The sequence below is a fragment of the Pygocentrus nattereri genome, chromosome 25, assembly GCF_015220715.1.
Source record: "Pygocentrus nattereri isolate fPygNat1 chromosome 25, fPygNat1.pri, whole genome shotgun sequence".
NCBI classification, from domain to species: domain Eukaryota; kingdom Metazoa; phylum Chordata; class Actinopteri; order Characiformes; family Serrasalmidae; genus Pygocentrus; species Pygocentrus nattereri.
This window is the reverse complement of record NC_051235.1, coordinates 25,902,808-25,930,775: the sequence shown is the minus strand read 5'-3', so window position 1 is coordinate 25,930,775 and position 27,968 is coordinate 25,902,808. Positions and strand designations below refer to the sequence as shown.

At 39.9% G+C, this 27,968-nt stretch overlaps 1 protein-coding gene across 2 annotated transcripts; it reads left to right on the top strand.

The window, feature by feature from the left end:
* Nucleotides 1-13: 13 nt before the first annotated feature.
* On the top strand, nucleotides 14-27,027 carry znf280d (zinc finger protein 280D). 2 transcript variants are annotated; one of them, XM_017711636.2, is made up of 20 exons: nucleotides 14-99; nucleotides 3,177-3,338; nucleotides 3,765-4,006; nucleotides 6,206-6,308; nucleotides 10,996-11,247; nucleotides 11,753-11,827; nucleotides 12,254-12,336; nucleotides 12,481-12,710; nucleotides 16,545-16,702; nucleotides 17,174-17,274; nucleotides 18,037-18,183; nucleotides 18,981-19,115; nucleotides 19,319-19,518; nucleotides 19,707-19,847; nucleotides 19,952-20,014; nucleotides 21,573-21,691; nucleotides 21,789-21,810; nucleotides 24,742-24,766; nucleotides 25,302-25,345; nucleotides 25,935-27,027. In XM_017711636.2, exons 2-20 carry the CDS (start codon nucleotides 3,185-3,187, stop codon nucleotides 26,491-26,493), a joined length of 2,853 nt encoding a protein of 950 aa, XP_017567125.1. In that variant the 5' UTR covers nucleotides 14-99; nucleotides 3,177-3,184; the 3' UTR covers nucleotides 26,494-27,027. The 2 variants fall into 2 exon arrangements, with proteins under 2 accessions (XP_017567125.1, XP_017567124.1); XM_017711635.2 differs by having other exon boundaries at nucleotides 10,993-11,247.
* The last annotated feature ends 941 nt before the right edge of the window (nucleotides 27,028-27,968 follow it).

The following is a 27,968-nucleotide window of genomic DNA, read 5'->3' as shown; positions in this document are numbered from 1 at the left end:
AGCCCCCTCCACTTTCCCATCAGGCCCCGCGGCGGCTCTGGCTGGTGTTTCTGCAGTTCCTCCGATGTTCATCAGCAAAATAATTAATCGCTGTAAGAGGTGAGCGCCGGGATTCTGGCTGAAACCGCTCGGTTGTGTTTTCTAACGTGTTCTAGCACCGTATGCGTGCGGTTGTGAATTTGGTCGCCTCCTGTTTACCTCGAAAACCGACCTGAGCACAGGCTGCTAATTTATTCCGTTGAGAAAGACTGGGGTGGCTAATGCTAAGCTAACGCTAGCTCATTAGCTCGCCCGCGAAGGCTTTATTTGCTTTGTGCAGATGCGGGTCGCATTAGCCGCGATAGCTCGCTGGCCACAGTGATATAGAGTCCCGGACTGACCGGTAAACCTGCTACCAGCCTGGCCCCGTGTCCGGCTGGCGGGTCTGGTGGTTTGGTGTGATGTTTGGGCGGTGAGGTGTTGTTAGGCTGCAGAAAGACCCTCTGAATGCCCCTCCATCCTCTCCATGCTGTTAGCCTGTCTAAATTGCACTGTATGCCCCAAAGTTTTGTAGACACTTGTCATATTCAGTGATTTCAGCTGTTTTAAAGGGCAGTTCCAGCCTTTTTTAAAAACTGATGTCTGCACAGCCCAGTGCTAGAGACGTAAACAAAGTCATTCAGAGCGGTTTGGTGTGAAATGATTTGTTTGTAGAGAAACTTGCCGACTCAGATTTCCATCGTGTTGGTGATAGAAACCAGGGGTCGCCATATCTACAACACAAATATAGCCCTTTTATTTATTTTCCAAAACCACCAGTGAACCCACACGTATCTTCTGAGTTTTTGTATGTGATGTTAATCATGGTAAAACAGTTTTTTTTCCAGGAATGTTTTGCCTTAGAACACCTGTTATGTGTCCCTCCACCATGGATGGCTTAAATAAACCGATTAAAACCGATTTTAGGCCAAAACTTCATCATAACACTCCTATAAAACAATGCCTCAGACATCGGAAAGACTCTTCATGATCCTTTCATCTAAATACTTTGTGAGAGGGAGCTTTTAAAGGTGAACGTCTGGTTCTTGTCACCACCGCTGTGAACATTTCTGGCTCTTACGTTGCTCTATAATGAAGCATTTCACACCAGACGACTCTGAATGGCCTAACTGTGCAACAGTTTTGAAAAATCTGCGGCACGCCAGTTACTGTTTAACATGTTCAGTTGCCGACACTGGTTATATAATCTCCATAGAAAAGCATTGCCAGTAGAACAGGAGAACTCTGAAACAGCCGCATCTAAGTTGAACATGCCCAGTGCCAAGCGTCAGCTAGAGGGGTGTAAAGTCCTCTAGCATTGAACCGTGGAGCAAGCGGAGCTGTGTTCTGAGGAGTGATGGAGCTCCATCCGATACCTCATGAGTACCTTACCTCACTGATGCTCTTGCAGCTGAATGCAGTCAAATCCTCACAGCAATGTTCCCTCATCTAGTGCAGAGCCTTCCTAGATGAGTAGAGGCTGTTACTGTGGAAAAGGTGGGGGACAAACTTCCAGAAGCAAAGTTATATGAGCACAAATTTTCTGGCATACAAGGTCAGTTTTCCAGACACAGATTAAGTCTAAGCCTGGACTAAATAGAATTCATTGGGATTCATCATTGGCATCGCAGTTCAGTCCAAAACTAGGTTTAATCCAACTCTGGGAAACGGTCCCATGCTGTTCTGTGTTCTTACCAAGCTCACAGTTGTGCAAATGGTGCACATGGTGGATTGCCCATCACTGCTGCCTGCATTTCAGTATTTCAGTGACCTCTTTTGTTTGCTGTAATTACAGAGTTATAGACCCGTTCAAGAGTTTTTCATGATATACATTGTTGGAAGTATATTTGCACTTATATGATATACTAATGCAATATTTAAGCAGGAGAACACGGGAGGGAGTGTGTTATCGTGTAACAGCCGTGATGTTATAACAACAGTTATAAAGTAAGAAATAAATAAATTGGGCCGCGAACGTAGCATTTGATATGTTTTAATGTTAGTGATTCCTTCTGCCAAATTATAGTTCCTTAACAAGCAGCTTGTTGCTACGTCAGAGTAACCATCTCCGCTCACTCGCTTCACAGCCAGCAGTTCTCCAGGCTCCTTAGACTAAATTCCCAAACAGCTGTGACAGAAGAACAGCTAAGCAACCTGGAATCAGCCAGAAATGAACCCAACACCATTCGCCAAACGAGCAGTCTGGTCTTCAGAGTCTGCCCAAATCGGACTGAGCCGTAAAACTGACGCAATATCAACTTTAGCTCAGTGTTGTTATTTTTTGCTAAATCAATTTGAATGTTTTGTTCCAGCAGGTCTGTAAATGGCGAATGGTGTTCGCTGTCAGTTAAATATGATCTTAAAAGTATCCATATATTCTGTTTGCGGCAAAGTAAGAAGTAAAAAACATTCAGATAGCTTGAGCGTCTCCTATAGCTGTCAAAGTTGTTGCTTAGCAGTGGCATCTCAGCGGAGTGTTTGTGAAAAAACTGTGATGTTATGGTGAAATATCAGCACGGTTAGAATGTTTCTCAGCCAATCGGCTTGCGTGGCTGGAACTAACTGTTGTATGTAATGAGTAATATCGCCTTTATTAATATGTGTATGTAATGAGATCACTTTTGTGTATATATATATATATATATATATATATATATGAGAGAGAGAGAGAGAGAGAGAGAGTGTGTAATGAGTAATATCACTTTTATTTATTTATTTATATATATATATATATATATATATATATATATATATATATATATATATATATATATATAATGAGTAATATCACCTTTATTAATGTATGTACATAATGAGTAATATCACTTTATAAAAGTGTGTGTTCCATTGTACGTGCGTCATTGTTTGCAGCAACTTGTTATATCCAGGAACCTTAAAATGCATATACAGTATTTACGAATAAAACTCTTTGATTCTAGAGTAAAACTGCCTGTCTAGGATTAAGTAGTTTGTTAGAGCCAGACACAAGCCATCTGCCTTGAAGCAACAATGCTTAATCAGTCTAATCAGTTTGAAAAGCATCGAGCTGTTAAATGGTAGAAATGAATCTGGCTCTGTTCCCACAATCAGAGCTGACCTACTGCACCAGCCAGCCTCCTTTCTAAGCCACTCTACTGATGATGATGTTTACCTTCCAGGTCCAGCCATGTCTGAACTGTTTATGGAATGTGAGGAGGAGGAGCTGGAGCCATGGCAGAGGGCAATACCTGAAATCAGTTTGATTGATGACGATGATGACGACGAGCCGATATTTGTGGGGGAAATCTGCAGTTCCAAGCCCACACTTAACAGCAGACCAAGTATGGACATTTATACGATCTTCAAATTGCTACACAAATGCAGAATAATTCATTATATTGAAATTCAGACTGATAGTTGTCATTATCTGTGACACTAGTTTCAGTATTAACTTACTAATATATCGGAAATTTGGTCCACAGGTTCTCTGAGCTTGCTTGAGCACAAATGGAGGGGGGAAAAAAGTGAACTTTAGCTCTTAATTTTAAAGTTAGTCGTAGTCTTTTGGTCACAATTTAATTCTGATTTATTTAAACAAAACTACAGATAATCCATTTGGCTTAAATTAGAAAAGTGGCTTAAAAGAATTTAAATGGGTATTGTTAATCTTTATCTACAGCATAACTAAACTAAATTACATGCCGTTAGACCAATCAGCACGTTTTGTGAGTCGTACAAAATCTTTTTGTTTTCTTTTTCTTACTCAGCTGTTGGCAACCAAACAAATGCCACATTTCAAAGGCCCTCTACAATGACTTCACCACAGAAGTCTGTTCAGGTTCAGATGAACTCTGCCAAGCAGCCTGCAGCGCCTCAGCTCACAGTCAGAGGTTCATCACAGTCAACTGGTAGCTCTGTCCTCATCCCTGTGAGCTCCCCGTCAGGACCACTGCAGGCACCCAGAACACTAAACACGGTTTCCCCTCAGCCCATCATCATCAATAAGCAGGTACCAACACAGTCTCTGTCTTCACTCCTTTGCAATTTCTTTCTATTCTTTTTTGCCACTGATAAACGTTTAGACTGTCAGATGATCATGAGATTTAAAACATTTATTTATGAATAGTTTTTTGTGAAAGCAGACAAGATGTGGGATGCAGCTCTTTAATTAAGTACTTCATATACAAACCGGATTCCAAAAAAGTTGGGACACTAAACAAATTGTGAATAAAAACTGAATGCAATGATGTGGAGATGTCAATGTTTTATTCGTAATAGAACATAGATGAAAGATCAAAAGTTTAATCTGAGTAAATGTAACATTTTAAAGGAAAAATATGACAGTGTCAACAAATCCCAAAAAAGTTGGGACAAGTAGCAATAAGTGGCTGGAAAAAGGAAATTGAGCACATAACGAACAGCTGGAAGACCAATTAACACTAATTAGCTCAATTGGCAAAATGATTGGGTATAAAAAGAGCTTCTCAGAGTGTCAGTGTCTCTCAGAAGCCAAGATGGTAAGAGGATCACCAATTCCACCATTGTTGTGCAGAAAGACCAGAATGGTGTTACCCAGCGTAAAATAGCAAAGACTTTTAAGTTATCATCATCAACCGTGCATAACATCATCAAAAGATTCAGAGAATCTGGAACAATCGCTGTGCGTAAGGGTCAAGGCCGTAAAACTCTACTGGATGCTCGTGATCTCCGGGCCCTTAAACGTCACTGCACCTCAAACAGGAATGCCACTGTCAAGGAAATAACAGAATGGGCTCAGGAATACTTCCAGAAAGCATTATCAGTAAACACAATCTTTATGGATCACTGGGATGCCATGTCATCCGGACCAGATGGGACAAGGATAACCCAAGTTGTTATCAACGCTCCGTTCAGAATCCTGGATCACTGATGGTATCGGGCTGCATGAGTGCTTGTGGCATGGGCAGCTTGCATGTCTGGAAAGGCACCATTAATGCAGAGAACTATGTTCAGGTTCTAGAACAACATATGCTCCCATCTAGACATCATCTCTTTTAGGGAAGACCCTGCATTTTTCAACAAGATGATGCCAGACCACATTCTGCAGCAATCACAATATCACGGCTACGTAGGAGAAGGATCCGGGTACTGAAATGGCCAGCCTGCAGTCCAGATCTTTCACCTATAGAGAACATTTGGCGCATCATAAAGAGGAAGGTGCGATAAAGAAGGCCCAAGACGATTGAACGGTTAGAGGCCTGTATTAGACTTGAATGGGAGAGCATTCCTATTTCTAAACTTGAGAAACTGGTCTCCTCTGTCCCCAGACGTCTGTTGAGTGTTGTAAGAAGAAGGGGGGATGCCACACAGTGGTGAAAATGACCTTGTTCCAACTTTTTTGGGATTTGTTGACGCCATGAAATTTTGAAACAACATATTTTTCCCTTAAATTGATACATTCTCTCAGTTTAAACTTTTGATCTGTGATTTGTGTTTTATTCTGAATAAAATATTGACATTTGCCATCTCCACATCATTTCATTCAGTTTTTATTCACAATTTGTTTAGTGTCCCAACTTTTTTGGAATCCGGTTTGTACTATATCTAACTTTAAATTTAAAATTTAAATTTATACTGTATATGACAGCTTTAAAATGTTTGAAAAGCAAGTTGGGTGTCTGATTTTTAGGCTTTTCTAATTTATCATAACTCTGCTCTAGCAGAAACAATATGCCAGCTGTGAGCATCTTTCAGTGTTGTCATTTTATTATTTATCCAGAACATAGTTATCCTTTTGAGCTTCTCCTTGTTTTTCTAATAAACTGCTATAGTTTTGTGTTTACAGGGATGGAAGATTGTACTGTAATGGATCCCTGCCCCCAGTTTCAGTTCTTTTTTTCTTTTATTTTTCTTCTTTTTTTTTAAATCATTACCTCATCAATTCCCTTTAGGGAAACCCCCCAAAGTAGGAGTGCGCAGCTCTGGTCCAGGAGGCTGATGTCCTGCACAGTTTGATAGTTTCTGTGCTCAAACACGCCCACTAAACCTGGTAATAAACAGATTGTAACTGGTGTAATCGGGTATATTTGAGCAGGTAAATCTCCAAATTGTGCTGGACACTGACCCCCCTGCCCGACAGTATCTTAAGGGCTCTTCCTTCAGTGTATCCAGTGCAGGTGAAATTTGTTAGATAACCTCTTGAATATTGTTGCGCTGTGTGTTTCATCAGGGTTACATAGTGGCGTCACCGCAGAACCTCAACAATAACTCCACATTCATCACCTCGCTGGGGTCTCAGTATCCACCAGGCACATCCTTCACTGTTCTTCCAGGTAGGCCAGATGTTTGTATCTGAAGTGACATAATTGAAGTGCTTAGAAGGTCATCTTTAATACACAGACTGTCAGTTTCATTTGTGGTTCTTAAGTTATTTATGCCATGGAGTACATTTATATCCCACGTGTTAAACACGAGGCCCGCAGGCCAGGTCATTTCACAATGAGCTGTGCTGCAGTCCTCATCATCGACACATGTTGCGCCGACACCCCAACACCCACCAGCAATCTATAGTAAAACAGTTTTCTACCCAGTTCCACACGTCATGTCACCAAACACACTAGCTGCTTTTCAGCTGCAGTTCAAACACCATGAACACTCAGAAACTGCTCCCAAGAATTAGTGAACTTGCAGCAGAAAAGATGGAAGGTGTCTAAATCAAGAACACAGATAGGTTTAAAAGACCTACATCATTTATAGAGACATGTTATCTGTATCTAATAGAGTAGAGTAGAAATAGAGTAGAAATTACCAGAAATATGTTATTCTAATAAAAGTCTGCTAAATTAAAGGTAACAATCAGTCTTCCTGGATTTATTCATGGCATTGCAGAGTATTCAACATCTCAGGACTATGAAATAAATCCATATTTAACAAATGTTTTATTTTTTTATTTTATTTATTATTGATATGGAGACCGTGGTAGTTCAGCCAAACTAGGCTTGCTTAGGCAAATGAGTAAATATCAAAGTGTTGTTTTAAAAAGTTTCGCTATGAATGTAAAATCAGTAAATGTTGACTGAAACATCTTATACTGAATTGTTTCAGTAAACTTTCAGCAAGTTACCTGCAGTCAACTTAAGTCATCAGTGTGATACCTTGTTTTTCTTAAAGCCCCAGGGAACCTAAATCCGTATTTTCTTTCTAAGCGGGTTAATCTTGCTCTTCTGAGCACACAGTATACATGTATAAAGCATGTCTTGGGAATTAGTTTCAAATGAGCAATACATATCCAATGCGTTTTGCCAGTATTCTCCTATTTCAATGTAAAATGGGCTTGGGTAGTGTGTACATATGCAGTATCTTCACTGATGTGGGTTTTCCGTTCAAGCCAGAGAAACTGACTGTTAGAAAGCAATCGACTAACCTAAACCAGCTAAAGCTGAGCCAGCCGGCAGGACTGAGCTAACAAACGTCCATTCTTCCATTTGTTTGGTCATCTGGCATGTCAGTTTTTCCTGAATGCCAACAGTAAAGTGAATAATACATTTTTCTAAATTTCCTAATCCAATATATTGATGTAAACAAAGAAATGGATCATTGTAGAGAAACGTAACGCTGATTTCTTTACAGTGGTGGTGATGGGAACCAGGAGTCGTGATGTCAGCGGCACAAATTAATTTTATTTACTATCCAAAGTGACCAATGTTGTTCATGCTAAAGTATATCTAATAGTGTAGCCTATCTAAAAAAAAAAATGGTTTTCTCTGGGGTCTGTTTTGCCTTGCAATGCCCTGCATGTATGTCTTCACCATGAATGTGTTTTAAAAAGCCCAGTTTAGGTCAAAACCTTATCGTATAACGTGTGTCACTGCACCGTCGCATTAGGAGACGATTGATTTTGAGTTTTCTTCATAAGTGTGTTTGAGGCTGCGTTTGTAATTGTACACTGACCAGTGATGTACATGCCTTGGCATTTTGTTCAAAATCTAAACTGCAGTTTACAGCCGTGCAAATTTCTCTTCCTTTTTTGCATGATCCTGTTGGAAATGGAAACAGAATGCCTCTAGGAACACAAAATTCAGAGATCTGAAGCTGGGGACCTCAGACTCCTGTGTTTACGATTGGTCCGAGAAATTTGTTTGAGCCAAACGTTTGGATGGTCACTTTACCGCACTGGCATTAGTTTGTATACAACTGAGAACATTTTGGCTCGATTCCCCACGTGTCGCTCTGCTGCCCTCTCACTTGTTGCTAAACTGTTGCCACAAATTCCATAGGAAATAACTGATCATCTTTCGCTTGCTAGTGTGAAGGTATGGTCAAGTATCAGGCAGCATATTCATAAACATTTCATATAACTTTCTGTGAAGGAGCTTTTAGAAGCATTAAAATCTTCAGACACGTTTCTGTCACTACCACTGTGAACCATTTTGACTCAGTAAGTTCCTCTAGAATGAACCATTTCATATCAAACCACTCGGATGACTTTACATGCGAAGTTAACATCTAAACGTCATGGCAAAATGTTGGAAAATCGGCGGAATTCCGAATTAAGCAGTTGCCATATAGAAGCTGGATAATGTTTTTAGTAAGCTGTGGACACAGTGCAGTCTACAGCGCCACCTGCATATGTAAAGCTTGTTTTGTCTCATTTCTCCCCACTTTGCACGTATTGTTGTGTTTAGTTCTGCTTCAGTGGTGTAGCAGACCTGGACTGAGGGCTGTCAGTCGCGCATGCTCTTTGTATCAGGACCACTCCTGTTTTCAGATCAGCTTAATGAGCCATGCTTTATTGTATTTGTCTTATTATTCAGCATTTATTATTTGCATGATGTTTACTATAAAACTCAATTGTGCCATGTAAGCATTTTAGAAAATGTGCACTGTGTTTCCTGGGATTTTAGGACAAACAGGTGACCCTTATTTTCATATATCTAATAAGAGCAGTTAACCATCCTTAGGGGCCCCCAGCTCTATGGCTGTGTTTAAGTTAGGTTTGATCAAACATCTGGACCATCTGGGGTCTATGAGGGCCAGTTTCAGAACCACTGTAATAATAAACCAAGTTAAAAGTTCGGAGGCAAGCTGCTGATTTTGCAGGCCAAAATCGGTTCAGTGTACCCGCCTCTGTTTCTCTGTAATGTGTCTGTTTCCGCTGAGCATGCATAAGCTGACTTTAGCAAAGTCATGCTAAGCATTCTTTTGGAGAGAAGTGGAAATGTCAAAGATGTAATTTCACAAGTGAGTTGTTTGTATTCTGTCCCTCATTACCTGCGCACCAAGCCCACATCCATCTGTTTAAAACTATGCCTGTGTGCCATGATCTTTGGAAATGAACCGTGTAGTTTTGAAAGATCAGGAAACAACTTCAACCCAAACATTCACTTTTATAAAGTTTAGAGAGTTAGCTTTTTCCACAAATATTTAAATTTGTGTGTTTTTATAAATACATACACACACACTATATTGCCAAAAATATTCACTCCCCCATCCAAATCATTAAATTCAGGTCTTCCAATCACTTCCATGCCCACAGGTTTATAGAACCAAGCCCCTAGGCCTGCAGACTGCTTCTACAAACATTAGTGAAAGAGTGGGTCGCTCTCAGTAGCTCATTAAATTCCTGTGTGGTACCATGATCGGACGCCACCTGTGCAACCAGTCGTGAAATTTACTCACTAATAAATGTTCCACAGTCGACTGTCAGTGATGTAATAATAAAGTGGAAGCGATTGGGAACGACAGCAACTCAGCCACAAAGTGTTAGGCCTTGTAAAATGACAGAGCGGTCAGCGGATGCTGAGGGGCATAGTGCGCAGAGGTCGCCGACTTTCTGCAGAGTCAATCACTACAGACCTCCAAACTTCACGTAGCCTTCAGATCAGCTCAAGAACAGCATAGAGAGCTTCACTGAATGGGTTTCCATGGCCGAGCAGCTGCATCCAAGCCTTACATCACCAAGTGCAATGCAAAGCGTCAAATGCAGTGGTGTAAAGCGCCGCCACTGGACTCTAGAGCAGTGGAGATGTGTTCTCTGGTGTCACGAAATACACCTGTCTCTGTCAATCAGATGGATGACTCTGGGTTTGGCGGTTGCCAGGAGAACGGTACTTGTCTGACTGCATTGTGCCAAGTGTAAAGTTTGGTGGAGGGGGATCATGGTGTGGGGTTGTTTTTCAGGAGTTGGGCTCGGCCCCTTAGTTCTAGTGAAAGGAACTCTTAATGATTCAGCACCAAGAGATTTTTGGACAATTTCATGCTCCCAACTTTGTGGGAATAGTTTGGGGACGGCCCCTTCCTGTTCCAACATGACTGCACACAAGTGCACAAAGCAGGTCCATAAAGACATGGATGAACGAGTTTGGTCTGGAAGAACTTGACGAGTCCTGACCTCAACCCAATAGAACACCTTTGGGATGAATTAGAGCAGAAACTGTGAGCCAGGCCTTCTCGTCCAATATCAGTGTCTGACCTCACAAATGTGCTTCTGGAAGAACGGTCAAAAGTTTCCATAATCATACTCCTAACCCTTGTGGAAAGCCTTCCCAGAAGTGTCGAAGCTGTTATAGCTGCAAAGGGTGGGCTGACATCATATTAAAGCCTTTGGATTAAGATTACGTGATTAAGGTGTCACTGAAGTTCATATGCGTGTGAAGGCAGATGAGCAAATACTTTCGGCAATATAGTGTGTGTGTGTGTGTGTGTGTGTGTGTATATATAACAAATTTGGCAATAGTGAATTACCATTGTAAATACATTTTTGTGTGTGTTTGTATGTGGGTGTGTGTGTATAAATTGTGTGTGTATAAATTGTGTGTGTGTTAATGTAATGAAACTTATTTAACATTAGACAGGTATGTTGGTCCATCCTTCATGAATCATGGAATCATGTTCACACAATGTAAACGGCAGCTATGGTTTTCAAATGGTTTAAAAATATTGTTTTTTAAGGCAGTGTGTAAAGATTTGAAGTAAAATAATCTGAGCCCTTTTCTCTCCACCATAAACAAAACAAAGCAGCAGGTCAGCAGATCGTGCAGCAGGTTCCTGCTAAGCCAAAGCCAGTGCCAGGTGTCATCCACAGGCCCCAAGTGCAGCTCATCCAGAACAATGTAGTGACCCTGTCCAATGTTCAGGGTCCTGCCGAAATCCCAGCCCAGTCCCACTCCGCTTCCAACCTGCAGAGCATTCAGCTCATCCCCCAGAGCAAGCCCAGCATCATGGGGCCTTCCAAACAGATGACACCAACTTTACAAGCTGTGAACAATCGTGGTGGGTATGCACATGTGGATGTTTCTGATACATTTGAGAACATTACAAACAAATCAGTACAATGACGTATTCCTATATTTTCCAAATGTATCAGTGGTATCCCAGTGTTTGATGATCTTTATCTCTAAAGTAGTGGTGTTAACCTGGCAGAAACTAGATTTCTGAGGGTGGAAGCTTAATATTTATTTGGTTTTCAAAACAAACTTGAATCTACATTACGGTGAAGTTTTTGTCTGTACAACAAATCAAACAAATTGGGCAGGGGCATATATATATATATATATGTGTGTGTGTGTGTGTGTGTGTGTGTATGTATGTGTGTGTATGTATATATATATATATGTGTGTGTATGTATATATGTGTGTATGTATGTGTGTGTGTGTGTGTGTATGTATGTATATATATATATATATATATATATATATATATATATATATAAACTTCGAAACAGGCCACAATTTATGCTTTTTTTTCTCTCTTTCTCTCTCCATTTCTTTTCCCCAGATAATGGCAAAATGAAACGAATTATTCTGCCTGAAACAAACAACGGTACTTCCAAAAGAACCAAAATTGACACTGGTACGTGTTCATTCACTGTGCAGAATGGATGGCAATATAGCAACAACATAATATCACGTTACCTTTATTTATAAACGATGCATCACTACATTTAGTTTTTGTGAGGTTTGTTATTCTATTAAAAGCTAAGGACACAATGATTCTTATGGAAAATGCCTAATACTGCACTGTGCTAAATCCAGTGTAAGTCTAATTACACTCTCTGTAATGAACCATGCAGTTGTAGTGATGTACTGATAGTGTACTGATTATGTCCACGATAGGCATGTCGTCTTATAATTAACTGTAATTCATTTATAATGTCATGTAATTAACCTCCATTCATGACGTCGGTATTGTCAGATTGACCCTGCATACTGTACAGTGGACTTTTGCACTGTATATCACTTATGACTTTGCTTATTGAGAGATTTTTGCTTGATCCAGAGAACGAGACTCCCTTGAGTAGGAAATGTCCCAAATGTCACATTCACTTCAACTTTATGGACCCATTAAAGAGTCACATGCGGGTAAGTCCATGTTGAAGCTGTTAGCTGTATTTTATTATACATATGTGTGTGTGCGTGTGTGTGTGTGTGTCTCATGGTGAAACATCACTGCATTTATCTAAGATAGGAATTATAGGTCTATGATGTTGTTCTTGCCTTTTCCAGTCATGCTGCCCTCATTTACTGGACACTACCTTCCCATCGACTTCAAAGCCGGATAATAAAACTTCAGCCCCAGCAAGAATGTATGACATGGAGCGAGGCAAGCTGATCATGCTGGTGTCCGACTTCTACTATGGGAAATGTGAGGGTGATCAGTCGGTCACTAGGGAGCAGAAGTCCAACACTACCTTTAAGTGCAACAGCTGTTTGAAAACCCTCAAGAACAACATAAGGTACTGCTTCGTTGTCTGGTGGTGTCTTTGCAGAGCTTGGATTACACGAGAAACAAAAAGGAGAATTCCACCAATTTTTACAATTTCTCTGCAAGTAGGTAGTTGCATAACTAAATAGATGTGACCCAGTAATTAAACAGATGTAAACAAACTCATGTCAGTTGTTCACAGTAGTGGTAATAGGAACCAGATGCCTGAAGCATTTAGTGCCCCTAAAAGCCTTCACAGAAGGTTATTACATGAAATAGCTATGAATATGCTGCCTGATGCCTGAGATATTGTTTTAGGATAGTTGTGAGACTTCAGAAAAGCATTTTCTGAAGAGCCATTCATGGTGGAGAGGTACATACAGATTGCTATAAGGCAAAGTTTTCCCTTTTTTTTTCTTTTCAAATTTACCACAATTTTACCATTATTAGCATTACTTATACACGTATAGATTCACTGGTGGTTATAAATGGTAAATTAAGTGGTTATATTTGCATTGTAAACATTGCAAGTCCTAGGTTCTGTCACCATCACTCTAAATAAATCTGAGTTTCTCTATAATAACCGGGTCTCAAATCATCTGAATGACCTCAGGTGTTGATTTATGCAGAAATTTTGAAAAATCACTGGATACCTCAGAAACCTGTGTCTGTGACTGTGATTGATCAGGATTCTCATTGCTCACAGTAAAAAAATGATTTGTTAGAGGACACATTTTCATATTTAACATTTCTTTTGCAATATCAATAATACAGAGGCTAATATTATGATTAAAAAATAAGAAACGATGTGCTGTGCCGCCTGTTACTGAAGGTTAAATATTGGCCCTTGATTTATAGCGGACAAGATGTACTGGATTAGTTTATTGGGGAGACGTCTAATAAATTCTTTACACGTTCCTCAAGTGATAACTCTTGATTAATAACAGAAAAAGTACAGCAGGGTGAGAGGTTCTAGTTGGCTGTATTTTCTACAGACTTGGGCAGGAGTAAATTTGGAGAAAAACATTAAGTAATTTGAGATGAGGAAGAAAAATACAGACGTGGTAGATCAGGACAAAAATAAATTCACAGCCTAGCGTCTGTAAAGAGGAAATTACTTCAGGACTTCATGTAAGTGTAATCCTGTCTGAATCTGACTTAAGTACTCGGGGGGGGGGGGGGGGCGATTTTACACAAAATTTGAACTTTTGTGGGGGATTCCACACGTAAATAAAGCCATTCTGTGTGGTAATGTGAAATGGTCTGTTCCATTGAAACTTACAGACTCAGTGGTGATGATGGAATTCAGGGGTACAGAGTCTCCAATGCAGACGTGGCTGTTTTATTTATGATCCAAAACTACCTGTGACCCTGCACATGTCTTATGAGTTTTCCATAATGGTAAAATGTTGGTAAAACTGAAAAATTGGTTTTATTTGGGAGCTATTTGGCCTTACGAGGCCCTGCATATACCTGTCTGCTTTGAATATACTTGGGCCACTTCTTATCTCAAAAATTAGAATTACAATAACTAAAACAGTGTCTCTGTTATCATGTTATAACAGTTTCATGTAAAACTTTGGTGAGGGAGCTTCAAGAGACATTGTGCGTTTTTTGGTGTCTGGTTCCTGTCACCGTCAAGTCTCAGCAAGAAGAATCTGTGGAATTCCCCGTAATGTGTAGACTGGAAGATACCTTCAAACTTTTATACCCTTTTGCTTTTCATGATGTCCTAATAATTCATGAATAAGACTAACTTATTTTACTCAAATCAACAGAACATATAGTTTGACCAGGGAAGTTCAGACACACCATTGTAAGTAGAGCATTGCCCTTCTGTACTTTTAACACCAGGGCCCCAAGATTGATAGTAAGGCAGGATAGATACAGAAAGTGGAGAAAGGTGTAGTAAAAGAAAGAAAAGAAAGCGAAGGAGTGACTGTGAAAGAAAGAGGGGGGATTTCAGGCTCTCTCTGGGCTCCCATCACGATTTCCCCCGCTATAGATGGATGACATTATCGGCCCTCCCGTTCCCCCTTGGGTCCTGAGATGAGTAATGGTTGATAGTTTGGCTGGTGTAAGAACTGTTGGTGTGATTAAATAACTTCACTCTGCCACGGCGTGAGAAAAGCCTCACTAAGCTCCTTTTAATGGGGAGACGCGTTTGCAGCGCACCCCGCGTTCTGGCAGCTGGGGTCACAGTTCAGCCGCATAAAAATCCCTATTAGGGGAGCTGAGGTAGCAGAACAGCACGGCTGAAAAATAGGCTGTTGTTCGTCAGGGCAGGACGGCAGGCAGAGGGAGAGGGGCTGGAGGCAGCATGAAGAGCATCACACCATTAAGCGAAACAAAAAAAGCCCTGTATAATTGCCAGTATTATAATAGCTATTATGCATGCTTAGAAAGTGAGGCGTGAGAAGAATGATTGCTAATATATCTTTGCAAAACCTCTGGGATCCCTAACGCTGCTTTGAAGCACATACAGGCCACGCGCTGTTTAAAAGTGTTTTTTAATGCGCCAGGTTCGTAATTTGGTTCGTTATATTTAACGGTGTATGGCCTTTATTCCCAAACGGCAGTGAAGGTTAGCTGGCTCCTGCTCTGTTTGCGCTGCTTTTGTCCTGCAAGACAAGTTTGATTTATAGAGGATTAAGTCGATGTCTTTTAATATGTTGTAACGATCTGCAGTCATATCCTGCGACATGACCCGTTTTGAAAAATAGGACATGCTGGTTTGAACATCTGAAATTCTATAATTTGCCAATCTCAGAGGATGCCATGTGTCTATTTTGAGCGAAGCTTTGTGGTGGGGAAAAAGAAAGCCTGTGTTTTGAAAGAGCAGCCTCTTTGTAGTGGTTTACCTGTGTGAATGAGGCTCATCTGCATGACATTCACTTCCGCTCAGATCAAAGCCTTTCCTGTTTGGTTTAACATGCTGCCATCAACGGCATCCCCTCATGCGCTCAGCGCACCTTTCCCCACACGCCACCCGTCTGTGCATGCTGGCATTTACCTCACAGATTGGCATTAATGTCACAGGTTGCAGGTGTCCCTGACGGTGAAACTCTTCTGGGGTCTCTCCATCTGCTCTCGTTTTCTCGCCTCGCTCTCTTAGTCTTTCCTTTACTGATTTTTTTTTTTTTTTTGTTCTGTTGGAGTGCTGGTTTCCCAGCAGAGCTTTAGGCTTACTGTGTGACTCATTTAATAATAAATTAGGGCTGTCGTTATTTGTGATGTGCCATCTTTTCATTCTTTCTAGATATCGAAACTTTAAATGGGGCTGAAACCCAAAACCAAAAAACTTTTGTTTCTCTTAGTCTTTTTTATTTGTGCTTTTGAATGAAATTTTGCGTTGAAAAGACATTTATTATTGAAAGTATCAGCCCTTCATTAGGATAAAATTGAGCTGACAGTAAACTGCTTAATCTTTGTTCTTTGTTCTAATCTTTTTTTTTTTTCCTCTTAATTGTTTGGTCGCAAACTGCAAATCACATTTTTGACTAATTTCAGACTTTGGTCAGTGAATCCTTAATGTATCTTTAGTGTCTATTAGTTATATTAACTATAATTATATCAAGTCTTTCACTGGATATTTTGATGATTAATTGGGTAATCCTTTTTTTTTAAAATTAAGTTTCTTGATGTTAGTTGGAAAAATTAAAATTGTGCATTATAATCATGCAGATTGCCAACAAATTATCGGTTTAATTGAGAAACTTAAATTAATAAACATTTTAAATAAATTTTAGAGTAACTAATTTTAATCTAGTAATCTTCACAGCTAAAAGTGATATTCAGTTTAAAATGGTTTCTAGGCCTGATTTGTGTCCAGATAACTTTCCATCTGTCTTTGTTTCTCTTTCAGGTTTATGAATCACATGAAGCATCATCTGGAGCTAGAGAAGCAGAACAGTGAGAGCTGGGAGAGTCACACCACATGTCAGCACTGTTATCGGCAGTATTCCACACCATTCCAGCTGCAGTGCCACATAGAGAGCGCCCACAGCCCCTACGAGTCCACCAGTACGCCAACACATCTCGTATAAGTAACCACTAACTCTCAGCAGGAGGCTTAGTTGCTGCTACAAATAAATAAAAATAAAGGTGCCAAAAAGGTTCTTCAGTTCTTCTCCAATGACACAGATGAACCACTTTCACTGGATCATCATTAAAGGAACAATTTTTGTAAATGAGTGTGAGGAAACTATATGTAACGTAAAGGTTCTTTATCAATTGATGATTTCTTAGAACCTTGCATCCAAGCCAAGAACCGTTTAGGAACCTTTATTTTTGTGTGCGCACACTTGCGGGTTCCCTCAGCTGATTACAGCCTTCCTCTAATTTTATTTAACAATGCACACCCTGCAATTAAGTGCACAGAAAATTGTCCAAGGAATTATGCTTGAAATGAAATTATGCTGCCAGATGGCTGGCGGTAATATGATATAGCTTCACACCTATATTTATGTTCCTCTCTCCTCTTTGTTATTGCAGCTAACTGTAAGATTTGTGAATTGGCCTTTGAGACAGAGCAAGTCCTCCTGGAGCACATGAAGGACAATCACAAACCGGGGGAGATGCCATACGGCTGTCAGGTAGCTCCAGTGCCGTTGTGGTTTGCTTCTATCTACTGTTTTCGGTTGGCTGAACTTTTTTATTGATGGCTATAGTGAAATAATGATTTTTACAGCTCTTCAAACACAGAATTGGGGGAAAATAACACATGCAGTCCTCACACATCATCCACCAACAAACACTAGCGACACCTACACACAACATAAGACAGCAGCTACCACAGTTATTTTTAACATACACTGAAGAAAAGAAAAGCGAAAAGGTATAGGAAAGACATGGACAGCATGGGAATTGGGGGCCATTGCTGATATGTAAACATTTATGAAATGTAGAAATTGGGACTACCCTTACTTGCATTATAGAGCAATATTTCCTTTATTTCTATAGGGTTGTAAATGCAGAAAAAATGATAAAATGCAGATGTTTTAGTCTAGTAGCCCAGCATCACCTGAATGTTCTGCTCTTTTGGAGTACAATAAATATATTTTCTCATGTCAATGTTAAAAACCAATGCCCAATACAGATACAGTTAAGCAGAAATTTCATGATACTAATATGATTGCTGTTGTCCAGTGCGGTATTTTAAAAAAATGACATTTTAATGATTTTATTTACCTCCTTTTTTCTGGTTTGAGAGATTTTTTTTTTTAAAGAATTTAAGTAAGAATTTAAAGATGGTATCTACTAAGCACATAAAAGCTAACATAAATTCAACATATGTCTTATCGTAGTTTTTCCCACTGCAACCTTTTTCATTGTTATCACTGCTTCTCTCCTCACAGGTCTGTAACTACAGGTCCTCATTCTTCTCCGACGTGGAGACGCATTTCCGTACCGTCCATGAAAACACTAAAGATCTCCTCTGTCCTTTCTGCCTCAAAGTCTTGCGCAGTGGCCACATGTACATGCAACACTACATGAAACACCAGGTGGGCCTTAAGAATCAAGACCAGACTTCATTTGTGTCTTGATCTAACTTGCCTTTCTGTCTCTGCACAGCTGACCCAGGTGAAGAATGACCTCATATTGCTGTTAATAACAAATGACAGCTTTACTCATTTTGGCTATGTTATGTATTTTAGTGTGACGCATTCCTTTATAAAGTGATCTCTTACTGTTCTTGAGATGCGTTTTGTATCTCTACATACTATGGAGTTGTAGACTCTTAAACGTTGAAAGTCTTGGAGATGTTGAATTTGGAAGGGTCCCCTCCAGAAAGTTCAAATCTTGAGCAGTAGTGAAATCCCTCGTCTGTCTCTGTCTGTGGATTCGGGGGCTCGAGGCTATGCTGATCTGAAGTCAGCAAAATGTGGAACTCACTTGTGAGCTGCCCTGTTGGCTCTCTCTTCGAGCTTGGATTGATTTGGTTGTCTGGTGAGCACCTTGGTGCAATACATAACGGTATGACAGCGGAGCCTGACTCCCTTCACCTGCCTTAAGGGGCTCTACCTGGCAACAGGAAACCAGACCAACCAGGAGCCACTTCAGCCCAAAAAAAGCCATCACAAATCTGGCTGGTAACAAAAACAATAACAAGAAAATGTGGTAATCTGGGTCAGAGATGTGGCCACCAGGTTAAACTAACTTGTGTCTGTACATTTAATACAATGGGTATTGTCTCTGTATCTCAGTATGAATATTACCCAGCCACAAGAACTGACCTTGTTCTTGTATTTTTAAAGCATTTTCTGATGTTTTAATTATTATTTTTAATCATATTTAACAGAAAAAAGGAATTCAACGCTGTGGAAAATGCAGATTGAATTTTCTCACCTACAAGGAGAAAGTCGAGCACAAAACGCTCTATCATCGAACTTATAAGAAACCGAGAAGCCTTGAAGGACTGCCACCAGGAACTAAGGTTTGCTCCAGCACAGCTTGTTTTACGTTTCCGTTAGACTCAGGATTATTCAGTGTAACTTCAGAATTACATAGTTTGAACTCGCTGTATTATACTACACTCAAATGTGTTATTTTAATGAATTAACATATGAGTGAATATGGATTAATACATTTGTTTTTATTTCTTGCTGTACTGTAACCTTCTGGTTATGTTTTTTCTAGGTGACAATTCGAGCCTCGCTCACTGGAGGGTCCCCTATGTCTCCTGGCGCTCCAGGCAAGTCATATGTGAACCTCGTCCCCACAAGCGCCGAAACGGCCAAACCGGTTACTCACAAAAACTCTTACATGGGGAGGGCAAAGACGAACCCAACCAATAAAAATCGGACGTCCCCTCACAACCATGAGCTCAAAGGCTTGAAGTGAGTGTTTAGTTTTTAGAATGACTAAATAAACCCAGTGAAACTATTTCTTTATTTAACTCTTTTTGGTTTATTTAACTTTATTTATTTATTTATTTATTTATTAATTAATGCGTTTAATTAACTTTTTTATTATCTTAGTTGAGCTGTATATGTAAGTGTATTGAAGCAATGTTTTTCATCTACAGACTTACACCTGGAGTACACAAATGCACCGAGTGTCAAAGTGAGGTTACCGACCCGTATGTCCATTATCCTCTGTCGCTGAAATGCTCTGTATGCAAGTATCGGACAAGCTGTCAGAAGTCTTTCGGGCAACATATGTTGAGGTAATGACAGATCATGTGTGAACTTGTGAGGAAGTTGTGAGGATGTTGGCCGTATTGTTCCAGCAGAATAGAAGTTTCATTTGTACGTTTGTTTTCACATGAAGGTTTCACAGCAGCTCCTCAAAACAGCGGTTAGCCAAGGTGAAGAGGCCCTTGCGTGGTGTAAGGTGAGTTTTTAACTAATCATACTTGCGCTGGTACATTCCCATACATTTCTCACTTAAATTTACATCACTCTACTGTTATTACTGTGAGGCTGTAAGCATTTTAACGCACACCACATTCATTCTGGTTCACAATCACTGATCTAGTCAGAAAACACTTAGGCTGGCTGTACACTACTTGACTTTTAACTCTTGTGTGGTGTTCAGGTCTGCGGGACCCGCCTACAGTTTTTGCCAAAAGTAAAAAAATATGCGATTTTATTATTATTTCAACCTTGATTCCTCGACCTTTGCTCATTTTCTGTGAAGAACATAAAGTAACACATTTTCAGTGACTTCACACTGTTTACCCCTACACATTTATATTACACGTGGTGTTGGGCTAAACCCACAGGGAATAAAAGTGTGGAGGTGCTGTGTCCTTCACTCTGTTCTCTGTTAGCGTGTGTGTCTTTGTGTGTGAATGTGTTTGTATATGTGTCTGTGTGTGAGGGTGGACAACATGGACAGGCTGTTGAATGGCTACAGCTGTGGGAGAGCCCTACGCTGGCCACTAGTGATATTTTAAACATCTGGTAATTCTGCATAAATTGTTATGGCTGCATTGATTTGGAAAAAAAACAATAATGCGGTGGGTCCACCAGACCACCATGTAAAAACACCACACAAGGATTCAAATCAAAATAGATTTCTAAAACATAGCGCATCACAAACGTCACGTCAGTTTGTCATAGAGTTTCTTTTCTTTTTTCTTTTTTCTTTGTGTGCGCGCTTAAACTTGACGACAGGGCAAAGAGAGTGGATAACGCACATAATGAGTTCCAGCTGTGAATAGGAGCTCAAACGCCCAGAAACACAAAGCTGACGCAAAGCTAAATTCACTAGACTGGACTTATTTTTGCTTCCCTACCGCAAATTGGGGATTAAAATGGGGTTGAGAAACGCTGACATCACATTGAGAGCAGGAGGAATATTTCACTTCTTTTCAAACTGGCATCTGACTTGAAATTGTAAAGCGAGTGACCCGACCTCTGGATCGACACATAATAAACATAATGTCTCCTATCTGCCTGTGTTTTACACCCGGCTCCTCTGTCTCTGTGCCCTGCTGTTCAGCTGGCCTGCACGTCTCTATACCTTTTTATCCAGTCTTCTAGGTCTCTGATTGACTGTTGTTTGAATCACTGGTTGAGTAAATCTCTGACCTTCTCACACCGCAGGACTCATGAACCTTTTGAGTTGTAAATATCAAACATGTTTGATAAAATCAGAGGGTCTCTGATCACTTCAGAGTTCCAAGAGCTAAAGATTCAGTTGGCTCTCCTCTCACACAAGCAGATCATCCGCACCGTCTGTCGTTTCTGATTGAGCTTCCCATTGAGAAAATTGGGGTAAAAATTGGGCAAAAAATCCTGTAGTGGGGATCCAGCTTTTCAGAACGTCTACATATGCAACAAATCCACGCCATCCACAAGTTGAACAATTTACATATTGTATATCAAAGATGTTCCTGCCACAGATGTGTCTCGAATGATGTCTTGACCTGTTCTCTGCCTCACAGGAGCCTGACCCTTGTTTGTTTAAACTGTGAGTTCTTGGCGGATGCGACTAATACAGACCGCATGTGTGAGCACCTGCTTAGCAGACCCAACCACACCTGCCAGATCATTTTAGAGACAGGTACACAAGCTCTGCAATATTTTACTCTTTATTATTCTCTCAGTTTTTCTGTCAGATGCAGTATTAGTCTCAAACCTGTCTTCTTTTCGACTTGCAGATGAGGAATCAGCAGTGGAGAGGTGAGTCGAATTTATGCTAATGTTGTGCCATCATTTGGGCGGAGTTTATTAATGTGCTGATTTTATAAAAGCTGAAGTAGTTTTAACTAAATGCTCTGCACAAGGCACTACAGCCTCTTCCAGATGTTTTTGGATATTTCTGAAATCAGATTATTTCCCCTTTGTTTAAAAAAAAATGCTTCTGTACAAATCTCTCCATCCACACGAGCGCAAAAACGATTTGAATATGTTCACCTAAACATTCCAGCTGAATATGTAGCAATAATATGTTGTAAAATTTAATGTCGGACGTTTCAAGGAAAACATGAGCGTGTTTATTGCAGGGAATATGGAGCGTGAAAGTTGTAGAGTGCATGACAGCACTTTGCAAATACAATAGTGCTTTGTATGTCTTAAGAAAACAAAGTGTTCACGAGTTCATATGTGTGGACTGACGGTGCAATGATAAAGCAAAGGAGATAGCAGAGCAGCAGATAAACAGTGAAAACATCAGCCATATGGACCTGCTTCAAGGTTTCTACAAGGGACATTAGATTTAGTTTTGATGAATAAAATTGATCAAATTTGATTTATTTTTCCTGTTCATGTGAAGCATGAAGAGCGTGTACAACGCCCAAGAGCATGACGATCGATAGGCAGAAAACAACAAAGGCGGAAAGTCCCTATAAGCACTTTGATGTCATCTTGTAGCCACAGGTTTTGAAATGGCAAAAATATTCACAAATGACAGGGCAAAAGTACAAAATCTAACTAAATAAATAATGGACGTTATTGCTTTGGATGACCAACCGCTCTCGGTTGTGGTAGATGTTCGATTTTGTGACACATACTGTGACCTATATACATTAAACGTGTAGTGTCACATATTTAAGCATCTATAAACACATTTATAACATGCTATAATGCATTCATAAGGCCTTATAAATGTGGTTATAAATATTTATTTAAAAATGAATTACACAGAATTATACTTTATAGCCATGTTTATTATACATTATGAATTGTTAATATAATGTATTATATGTAGTGTTAATAACATGTTATATAGTTTACTTACACTCAGAGATTTCCAGTATTTTATTTCTCAGCGCTGGTGCTGTTGGAGCTGCATCTTCGTGGCTTCAGTCCTGAATATTCAGATGCTCCAAACAGGCTGTCCAGCCTAGAATCACTGCTACAATGTGCTTTTCTTAACCACTTTACATTACATCACAGCAAACCAAGTGCCCATCAGACCCTCCCCTGAACCCCGTCTGACATCACACTGAGCGTGAAGTCACTGTGTAGTGAAGTCCTAGAAATGGAGAGGCAAGATAGTAGAGTGCTGTTTGTAATTTGTTCCCTCTGTGGTGCAAACATTAAGAGCTAGACCTCTTCACTCTGTAACACTAGACTACAGTACAGTACAGTAAGGCTGATCTCTGCTAGAATTCTGTTGGATATGCAGTGTTAAGTTAGTGCCAGGCTAACGGTGGTGCACATTAACGGTGGTGTACATTGACTTTCCCACATTAGGTGAAACACTGATGGCAGCTCTAGTTTAAACTCTGACATCTGAAGCCTGTAATGAGCTTTATTGTGGATGTTTCAGTGTTTCAGTAAATCCTTCAACTTGAAGCCTCACTCTTAACGCTGGAGGAGGCTTTAGAACAGTACGCTTCACTTTACATAGAGTGGACAAATGCAACTTATGAGCTCTTGTAATTTGTTATGAACAGTACTTGTAATGCATTATGTTAACAATTCATATGCATTTTCATACATAAATAAATAGCCGTGCTTATGATGCCTCACAAATTCATTTAACATGTTGTGAATGTGTTCATACATGCTTACAAACGTGACATTCATTCATACCAAAGTGATACAACTGGCCTCACAAGAACAGCCTGTAGTGTCAGGCATGCATAGCATGCAAAGTCCCATTCGTATCATGTTCAGCTCAGTTTTTATTAACTTAAGACGTATTATCTGTGTGGGTACAAGGCCAAAATGCAGAGAAAGTACACAAAAATAGGGATATACTTTTAGATGGGGTCGAAGAGTGTTGCGAAGAGTGTTGCTTCTAATCTGTTTGTCCGCTCTCCTGTATTTATATATTTTGCTGAATTTTTTTTTACTACTTTTGTTTTGCTAAGGCATTGTTATTACTTTTGAGGGCTGCTTGATCCTCCTTGGCTCTCGCTGGAGCTGCATGATGTATTGGGAGACAGTGACACCAGATGTTTGGTGCTTTTGTTGAGCAGAGAGGGTAGAATGGTAAAGATGAGAGGATAAAAATAGTCAGTGTTTCACCTTCGCTGATTTAGATAAATTGCCCTTTCTGATGAAATATGTGTGTAAATTTTAACTCCCTGACCCTTAAACGGTTTGAAGATATCATTCATTCTGAAACTTGTGCCTAATTTCATTAGTCTAACTTGGGTGCATGTTAAGTGGTTTTGTGGAAGATGCTGTGTAAATTAGGATTGGAGTTGTGGCCTTAATTAAAGCAGAAGAACACTTATAATTAATGTGCACCAGAGGCAGAGAGGTCTTTAGGAGTCACTATAAAGTATTACATTAGGGAGGTGTAAGAAAACATGTACTGCTTTCTCCTGTAGCCCACTTGGTTTGAAGTTTCCCAAGAGCCTGTGTCAGCAATGCACCTGAGAGCTATTGTTCTGTGATTCAAACTCTTAAAATAAACTAAACTTTCTTTTCTCACTTCTCTTAATTTGGCTGTCTTAAAGTGACTCTACATGGATGCACGAGCTAGGCCGAATTCCTGCTTTGACTTTTAAAGTGTTTGCACAATGTTGAAAAATGTGGCTCAAAAACATTAAAGAAATAAAACTTGATATGGTTGATAAGACTTGATATGGTTGCAGGTCTTTGGAACGACAATGTTTGTTTTTCTCTTTTATTTTTTTATTTTTTGTCTTTATTTAGGCGTGCTGTAACCGACTCTGATACGGTGAGTGAAGATGCGGATTCTTAATTCACCCTTTACTCGCTCCAACCCACCACCTTCCCAACCCATCTGCTAGGGCTTGACTGATATGAAACTTTGCAGCAGTTCTGATTTTTAAGGAGCTGCAGGTTCCGATGCTGATTTTAGACATGAGGTGCCTGCTGGTGATTAACGTACTGCGTGACGTATTGTTGTACAGCGTTGTGGGATTCGCGGCCTAATTGACACGGTTTAAGAGTCATTTTGATTATTCACTTGAATTTAGTTCAGCAGCTGGATGAAACATGGCAAATGCTGAACTTTCTGAAATGGCTAGGTTTACGCCATAATGTCCCTTTAACTTTCGAAGACGTTTTTCAAAATAGCACCAATTTCTGAATGTGGTATTTTATTAAATATAACATCATCCGTGCTTTTTTGGCAGGATTTGTCAGCTGGCCAAACACACACACACACGTTTATTTACATAGCATTTTTAAAATTTTAAAAACCATTTTTTGGCCTCAGTTGCTAATTTCTACTCTATCTTTTTCCCCAGGCTGGGGCTCTAGCTCTGATTGAAGTCGTGAGCTGTTCTGACAGGTAAGTATACTTGTGTTCAGGATATTAAAATCGCTGTGAAAGTGTTTCTGGGAAATATTTATGGGTGGGACATGATTTTATCCCAATCAAAATCAAATCACGTGTGTCATCACGTTAACACAGGTACTAAATAAGTTAATATTTCCTCTACAGAGAACATGCTACTGCCAATATTAAGGCACAATTGCTGTTTATTTGCTGAATTTAACATAGAAATATGCCAAAATGTGCCATAACTTTTTTTTTTTTTATATAAATGTATTTTTAACTGGAAATTGTCCAGATTTTTTTAGGTAGAAGTTCATTCCCATATGTTAAATCAACACATGTAATTTGTCCCGTGTATTCAAAGTATAATTGGTCAATAATGGTTAACAATGACAATCAAACGTCAGAAGGCGTTGTAGAGTCACTAGACTCGTCTCAAGTATTAACATGAAGAAATAAGATCTGTCTTTTAAATGAAATATGATGAGTCGTACTTAATGTGACCAAGAACGTGAACTGACAGGTCAGATTTGATTAAATGTACACTTGAATATTCTCACGTTTCCCCTTTATCATCTTTTACTTTTACTTTGTGTCTCAGGTCTGTTGGAACCAAAGAAGACTCCTCTCAAGAATTGCCTGTGAAATCAGGCTCGAATGATATTGAACCCCTCATTGCTGAAGTGTGGAGCGAAGAACCTGAGTTCCAGCCGGGAGAGAAGGAAATGGAAGAATGCGACGATGATCCGATAGAAAACGGAGAGAAGCCGGCTCAGGCGGGTGACCAAGAAGCTGAAGGTAAGACTGAGGAGGCCGCAGAGACCATCGAGTCCACGGCCAAGGACGGCTGCGATGTCGAAGCGGCTGAAGATGCCCCACCAGCTTTGGACACAGGAGCGTCCCTGAGCTCCACTGGTTCTGAGGCAGATGGGGCCACTGTGACTGTAGACGACTTCCTGAATAAAACTGACAAAGCGGAGTCTGTGAGCGTTCACTCGCCTCTGGAACCCCTCACTCCATCCAAGGTTTTAGAATGTGATGCTGTAGAGAATGTGCAAGAAACGAAGGAGGACAGTTCACCTAATCATGAGACAAAGGTGGAGGAGGAGCCCTCTGACTCTGGACCTGATAATCCTCTGGAACCTTCCGTCTCGGAGTAGAGGCGAGCAAGGATGCTACAGAGCGCCTTCGTTTTTCACTTTTTACACCTTTTCCCTCTTTTTAATTTTAATCTAGCTATGAGGATTATCAAGCAAGTCGACTGTTGAAGACTTCTGAGTGATCTGGAGTGTTCCAGTGTTTTTTTTTTTTGTTTTTTTTTTTTTTTTGGAGATCATGAAAACATGCTGTCTGTGGTGATTAAAGAAGCTTGACTGTGTTACTGTACCTTACTTCAATACAAAGTATTGCCTTCCATCAGAAATCATTCTCCATTTCAGACATGAACTGAGAAGACTGGGAAATCACATGTATTACCTAATATACACTCGTTTCTTAACCTTTTGCCCCAGTTCTGGCTTTTGTTAACGTAGGGCTGTTAACTGGCACGCGGAGAACCAGAGACAATTACCAGCTGTACCTTTTTATTTTGTATTTTAGATGAGAACGTGACTGAGTGTATAGTATTATACCACATTGTACGCTGTACTTGAGTGATAAAACCCTCTCAGAAATGGAAACATGCTTTATCTTCGTTTTCAGTGTAAGATATTCTTTTTATATGCTTGTTTTCAATAGGAATCCTTTACATTTGAGGTTCTTCCAATCTGTTATCTTGTTATAACCATTCACTCTCCCATGGACAGGCTAAATGGGTTTTAGAGGTAAGGCTCCATATTACACCCTTATTACTAAATAAACCTTCATTTAAAAAAAAAAAAAAAAAAAGTTGAACATCTTTTCTTTACTTCAGTTCATGAGCAGCGTGACCCCCTTTGTGTTGAGCACTGATGTGTGCTGTGTAGCATCAGGTTTGGAGAAGGCGGCGTGCTTCAGAGATGCGTGCACAGAGGAACTGTGACAGATGTGACAGCTCCAGATGTTTGGTAATTATTGAAAGCAAATAATCGGGCGTCTGAGTGACGTTTCCACACTAAAATAAAATGTTCAGTGTGGTGAATTCTAGTGGGTGATACACAAATAAATGCACCTTGTTAGTGCATTTAAGTTCTACTGTGGTGGATTTACCTTTTGCTTTTATATACTTGAGTATGTTAAAATGGCCATTTTTCACTTGTAGTATATTTTGACTCCACACACTTAACTGGGATTTTCACGCTCTGCTCCTGCTTTCACTCAAGTACACTTTCTGAAGGTCAGTGCATTTGTGTGGCCACTTAGAACCACAGGCATTTCTTTATTTCCGTTCATTTTTGATTTGATGTCTCATTTTCCAAATATATTTCCTCCACGTTTTGGTTTTCCACGTCGTAGCTATTAAAGCCAAAGAATTTGCTTGAGTTTGTTCACGTAGCTACCACTCCTGCTTCGTTCCTGCCAAGTACATTTTTTTTTCCATGAAAAATTTTGGATTTTTATTGCATGTTTTGTTTTTGATCTTACTCTATAGCTTCATATTTTATTAAGTGATACTTTTTTAATCCCACAAACGGGGAAATTCCACCTCCGCATTTAA